The sequence below is a fragment of the Ziziphus jujuba genome, chromosome 6 (assembly GCF_031755915.1).
Source record: "Ziziphus jujuba cultivar Dongzao chromosome 6, ASM3175591v1".
Taxonomy (NCBI): Eukaryota; Viridiplantae; Streptophyta; class Magnoliopsida; order Rosales; family Rhamnaceae; genus Ziziphus; species Ziziphus jujuba.
The window spans coordinates 15,149,273-15,156,334 of NC_083384.1; the positions used below are offsets into that span (position 1 = coordinate 15,149,273).

Sequence of the window (7,062 nt, forward strand, 5' to 3'; positions counted from 1 at the left end):
ACAATGTACCATACGATATATCAAACTATAAACCATGAGATACACCCATTTTACGACCCTCAATATACGGAAGGTATTGTGGAAATAATAAACCGTTGGGACATACCCAATCTCACGGTCCGTGGCAATAATAAACTTGTGGAATAAATCCAATCTTACGGCACTGTGGAAATGATAAACCTATGAGATAATCTCAATCTCATGGCCTGTGGCAATAATAACCTGTGGGATGAACCCAACCTCATGGTACCGTGGCAAACCGCGAGCTATAATATAATATTATTCCGAGACACTGGTACTATATGGTACATTAATTAAAAATAACCAGTACAGTATCTTTAAAACAATCTTGCAAGATCATATATACTTTTCCAAACAATATTGTTTCATAAATTATAATTTAATACTTAAGTTCAACCGCTTATTTAAATATTTTAAAATTTTTACATCATCATTTTATGCTAAAACCAGAAATATCACAATGAAATATATTCATCACAAATCAATTTTAGGCATATAAAATTGTAAAATACTTGAACATGCTTAAAATCATATGATTTCCAATCTGTTTTATCAAATCAATTAATTTCCAAAATGATTTAAAACCTCAATTCAAATACCAGAATATTTAAATAACATGATCCACAAGTTCACTATAAACTCATTAGAATTAGAAACCATTTAAAATCTAATCAAATCCACATAAAATAATAACACATATATGTAAATATTGATCATATATGCATAAAGTAATCATTGAAATCAAATGATATATACGTAAAATAATCGAACCATATATATTATACTACATGTAAAATAATAACCACTCACAATACTGCAGATGCTTATTTTTGCTCCTCTGCAGGATCGCCTCCTGCTCAACTTGAGTGCCTATAATATAAATAAATATTTCCAAGGCTCCAATAACAAAACCAGAGACACTTGTGTGACTCAAATGTCTTAAAATAATTTATTTCACTATAAAATTACATAAATTGGACACCGAACGGTCCAATTATACTGCGTACCATTAGGATCCGATACCCAAAATTGGGGCTTCTTATCCAAAGGCTAATCTTTCGAAATTGAACCTTCTAATCGGTTCTAATAATATCTAATTTCATTAATTCAACTCCAATTTTAACCAATTTGACCAATTTTGCTCAAACACAATCTCAATTTATCCGGTATTTAACTAATTGACCCAAAAATAAAAAAATTATCAAACAACCTCCAAAATTCACCAACTTTATATCAATGGAAAGACCAAGAAATAAGAAATGCAATGGTGTACTCACTGTGGTTCAAAAGTTCATCGGTGGCCGAAAAACTTGTTGCAATACTCAGCCAAATTTCACGTTGATATATCTCTCAAACGGTAAGGAATCTTGGCAAATGGACAATGAAAATGAGTTCAAAGGGTCAAAAAATGATGAGATAGGTGTGTGGGTTGGGCTGAAATGGCCAAACAGCGGGAAAACGCGAAACGGCCGTCGCCTGCTTCAAATAGTCGATCCAAGCTTGTCGGCAGGCGGTTTGGCCTGAAATTTGGCCAGTGAGGTTGCCCGGGGGTGGGTAACAATGGCGGCCAAGGCGTGCATAAGGAGGGTGCCCAGAATTGGGCAAAAAGGCGATGACCCGGTTAGGAGTAAAACTGGTTTGAAACGATCAGGTTTGGACCCTTGGGTCTGGAGAGAAATTTCTCGGGTTTGGAGGACAAAAAATAGATATTTTGGAACTTGTTTCCTGTTGGACATGTTTTCCAATATTTATATAGAGTCTTAGCTCACTAACAGACAAAAATCTGAGACTGGTTTGGACATTGATATAAAACTGATATTTAAAATTTTACAAAGCCATAATTTTTTATCCGTAACCCAGAATTTGGCATGCCACCAGTTTGTGAACTCGTATCGAAGAGCTCTATATAATTATACATCAATCAAACCAAAAATCTTAACTGTAGAAAAAATCAACTTTGAACCCGTGTACTGTTCACTTGGTCAAACCTTATCAAATTTGTACAACAGAGTTATTTTGGTACGGGCTGTTACATCTTTACCTGTTTGAAAATCAATAAATTATGCAATACCCATTAATTGAAAAAGCATGAAATAGTAGGAAAAATTGAAAGAGGTCCAATGAACTGATTTAGCTTGTTTGCTCCAAGTGCTTCCTTGATGTGTAGAAACAATTGAGGAAAGTGGAAAGAAGCTTCCCAGCTCGGTGGGTCCCAGAATTTTAGTCATATGCTTTAGTACCATGGGGCATTTCTTCATTTACAGCCAAAGCTACTCTGCCTCTAGCTGAAAATTTAGAGTATAGATTGCCTTAAAAATGGCCAACCATCCCCATGGTTATGACCATTTAGATGAGTCTTACTCATGAATCATGACTATGTAGAGAGGGTTAGGAACTTGTTGAAATAAAAATATATCAGCATCAGATTATCTAAAATATATTGATTATATATATATATATATATATATTTTTTTTTTTTTGTATTTTTTCACAAATTGAGAGCTGTGTATGTAACTTTTAAAGTTTAAATTGATAAAGATTTTCCTTATTTCTTTTCCATTTAACCCTTTTCTTCATGTTATTGTTTCTGATATAAGATAACTTATCGTGCTAAACGTTTATTATTAACGCTAAGAGTTCATTCATCTAACCAGTCCTTTTCATGTTAAGTATTCTTTTTTACTTTGGTTTTACTTTTTTTGCCTGTTCTTTAGCCGCGTACATTAAATGGGAAAAGATGCTTTATATATCAAAATCCATATTCCACAGACCGTTCCTTTATTTCTTCTCCATTTAACCCTTTCTCTTTTTATTGTTTCTGATAAGACTGCTTATTGTGCTGACCATTCATTATTAACCAAAAGATGGTTCATTCATCTAACTAGTCCTTTTCATGCTATGTTTTCTTTTTAAATTTCGTTTTACGTTTTTTTCCTTTTTTTTTTGGGATAAATTACATAATTGGTTCCTAAAGCATGCTTCCATTTACAAATCGATTTTTAAAGAACATGTTTTTAGAATTTTAATGTCTTAACTCATTAAAACATTACACCTAGTCCTTGGACATCATTTCATCCAAAATTTACTGTTAGATGCACGTGACGCATAGGTAAGTTTTAAATGAACGATTAATTTTGTCTTTTCACATGTCCTTTTTGGAACAAATTTATGATATAAGACATAATTTGAGTTCAATTTGTAATAACTGACATAATTTAAAGATTAAATATATAATTAATTCTTCATTATATTTCCTTTAGAAAAATATAAAAAAATACAGTTTGTTAAAAAATGTCAAAATATTGTTTTATTCAAAAAAAGTTTCTCCAAATTCTAGTTTATTCACAAAAATATTACAAATAATATTTTGTTAGACAAATAAAAAGATATTTTCTTGATAAAATAATTAAAAATCATATTTTATCCAAAAAATGAAAATTAACATTTACTTAAATAAATCAAAATAATAGTTTCTTAATATATATTAAAAATAATATTTTCTTTAAAAATTGTAATATTATTAATTTAATGATTAATAATATTTTCTCCAAAAATTGTATTATTATTACAAAAAAAGCTTAACTAAAGTGATTAATATATTGATAATGTATATTAAAAATAATAATTTCTTCAAAAAATGTTAAAATATAGTTTGTTAAAAAAATTGGTAAAAATTATATTTTGTTCACAAAAATATTAAAAATAAAACTTTTTCACAAAAATATCAGGAAAAATGTATTTTTATAAATTTAAAAAATATTTTTGAAAAATATTAAAAATATTAGCTTCTTCAAAATTTGGAGAAACTATTATTAATTTAATAAAATTAATAATATTAATTTTTAAGAAAAAATTATTTTTAATATTTTTGAAGAAAATATTACTTTCACTTTTTTGAAGAAAATGTTAATTTTAATATTTTTAAGAAAATATTATTTTTATTTTTTAAAGAAAATAATATCTATATTTTCTAAAAAAAATATTATTTGTTTTATTTTTGTAAAAAATATAATTTTATAGTGTTTTTGAATAAAATAATATTTCTATTTTTTTTTTGACAAACTATATTTTTTATTTTTTTAAGAAAAAATAATATTTTAATATATATTATCAATATACTTATTAATTTAGTTAAACTGTTTTGTTAATAATGATACAATTTTTGGAGAAAATATTGTTAATTATTAAATTAATAATATTACAATTTTTTAAGAAAATATTATTTTCATTTATTTAAGAAAATATATTATTCTTAATTATTTTTGAAAGAAAATGATTCTTTTAATTTTTCTAACAAAAAATTATTTGTAATATTTTAGTGAAGAAACTATAATTCAAAGAAATTTTATTGAATTAAATAATAATATTTTTGACATTTTTTAACAAACTATATATATGTTTTTACATTTTTACAAAGAAAATATTATTTTTTAATATATATTATCAATAATGGATTAATTACTCATTTAACTTTCAAATTATATTAGGTGTTACAAATTAATCCCCAAATTATGTCTTGTGTTACAAATTAGTTTTTAAAAGAACATGTGAAAATGTAAGATTTATTCTTCGTTTAAAGCTCACAAGCGTGTCACGTGCATTTGATGATAGATTTTGGAGGAAATGATGTTCAGGGACTAACGGTGCAATTTTTGACAACTTTGGGAACTAAACTGGCCAAAAAAATTCTTTAAGGATCCACTTGTAAGTAGTGTATCAATTATGTAATTTACTTTTCCTTTTTTTTTTGATGAATTTTGAATTGACCAATTATACATTTAATTCTTAAATTATGCCAAGCATTATAAATTAATCTCCAAACTATGTCTTGTGTTACAAATTTGTATTTAAAAGGACATATGAAAATACAAGATGTACTCTTCGTTCAAAACTCACGAGTATATCATGTGCATTTAATGGTCGATTTTGAATGAATGATATTCAAGGATTAATGGTGCAATGCTTTAATGAGTTTGAAAACTAAAATGCCAAAAAAAATCTTTGAGGATCAACTTGTAAGTTTTGAGACCAGTCATGTAATTTATATATTTATTTTGATGAATTTTGGTTTTACATTTTTATTTTGTTCTTTAGTGATGTACTTGAAATGGGAAAAGATGCTCTATCAAAATCCATATTTCATACACCATAAGTCCCACATGTTTTTCTTTTTACATCCTTATATTACATAAGTAGGGAGAAATTCATTTGGATTACTAAGAATTACAATATCACACTGATATTTAACTTCTGGATTTTGTAAACTATCCATGAAGAGCTAAGAATCAAAATCCCTTTATGTAAATTAGCTTAAGCTATAATAAGTAGTACTATATCCTATAAAATAGACCATCTCTCAGGTCTTTCTCAAGATAATACAAGCACAAAATAGCTAAATTAATACAGAAGCCGAAAATTTAAAATAATATCAATCTGCTATGGAAAACAAGCTCTTGGATCTTATTATTATATAAAGAGACATAATCAACAGGTGACCAAGTTCAAGCAAGCAAATACTAGGAAAATGAAAACCAAGTAAAATTTACTTAAAAAAAAAGGAAAAACATACCCATCAAAATCCAAAAAAGGAGTTCAAACGGGACCTAATTACTGATTATAAGAACGTACAACCAGACTGAGCAAATGGACGATGCAAAGTGCAATATCAGATAATTGGAAGAGACTGTAATTCTCATTTTCCAAAGGGGATACCACTCCTTCTTTGTCTTTGAAACAATCTTCACAAGTTGTCACTGCAGTCATCACTACAGTCAACAACCTCCTGGCAGTGTCATAATCCTCTTCAAGAAATATTTTGATGGAGTCCTTGAGCGTCGTGATCGCCTCCGAATAGTGTTCCGAGCAATCTTCTAAGCAAGCCAAGGCAAAAGGGTCTAAGGTTTTGTTGGTCAGCAACTGCTCTATGATTGAAATTGTGTTGGTTGCATTGTCTAGAGCTAGCTTTATTGCTATGCTTCCTAGTCCTTGAAGATTAGTCACATTGCTTTCAGGAACTTCTTGGAGAGAAGCTGAACAGAATTCGTAGCTAAAGACGATGGATTCATCCGCGCATTTCTTACAGGTTTGATTGATTATGTCTGCTGATATTGCAGTTTGATGGGAGATTATAAGAAGTAAGCAGAAGTATAAAACTGAGACGAAAGAAATATGCCACATTTTTCTTTTTGGCTAAGTTTGCTCATAGACAGAAAATGCATGGTGTGTGTATATATATATATATGTGTGTGTGTGTGTGTGTGTATGTGTGTAATTATTGTACAAGGGAGGTGTTGAGATGGGTCCCTACTATAATAGCCGAAATCCACATGAAATGTGTGGTTTTTCAAGTAGAAAAGCGCTGCCCGCAACCTATCGAAAGTGGGAGTTTAACACAAAGAAACCACTAAACCATCTCTGTAGTTTTGAAAATTATGGTTTGAATATTAGTAAGTTTCATTATTGTTTCAGAATATTCTATGCTGCAATGCCGCATGCCGGATGCATGACTCTAACCTAATGCTTATAGCACTGTTAGAAGATATTTTTTTTTTTTTATTACCAAAAAAAAAAAGGTGCAGCCAGCAAGTGAGAAGCTTCTCTCTGTATCATAAGAGCAAAGGGAGAGAGTTTTGGGGAGAGAGAGAAACCAGAAAGCATAAGTGGGTTTTTCAATCCAATTATCTTATACTATTAGATATTCTTCAATCTCAGTTTATTATACTGGGCAATTTAAACTATGATCTTAATAGGATAGATTGTAGTTTTCCTCTTTCTAGGATATTTCTTTTGGGTGAGAACCAAACTCATTTGTTTGATAATATTTTGTTGAAACTACTTTTAGAGTAATGTGTGAGGGCCTTTTAAATATTATTTATAGATAATTTATTATAGGATAAATATTATATAGACTTTATGTGTTTTATCTCTATTTCAAAAAGTATCTTATTATTTAAAACAAATCAAAAATACCTTACCATTCAAAAATACCCTCATGTGTTAACTTCCGTTTAAAAAAATTTCTCTTTCCTATGTAACATCATG

General features: G+C 28.8%; 1 protein-coding gene across 1 annotated transcript; it reads right to left on the reverse strand.

Moving 5' to 3' along the window:
* Positions 1 to 5,628: 5,628 nt before the first annotated feature.
* Positions 5,629 to 6,198, reverse strand: LOC132804018 (putative invertase inhibitor). The gene has a single exon (XM_060817898.1). The coding sequence runs from the start codon at positions 6,196 to 6,198 to the stop codon at positions 5,629 to 5,631; it is 570 nt and encodes a 189-aa protein (XP_060673881.1).
* Positions 6,199 to 7,062: the final 864 nt, after the last annotated feature.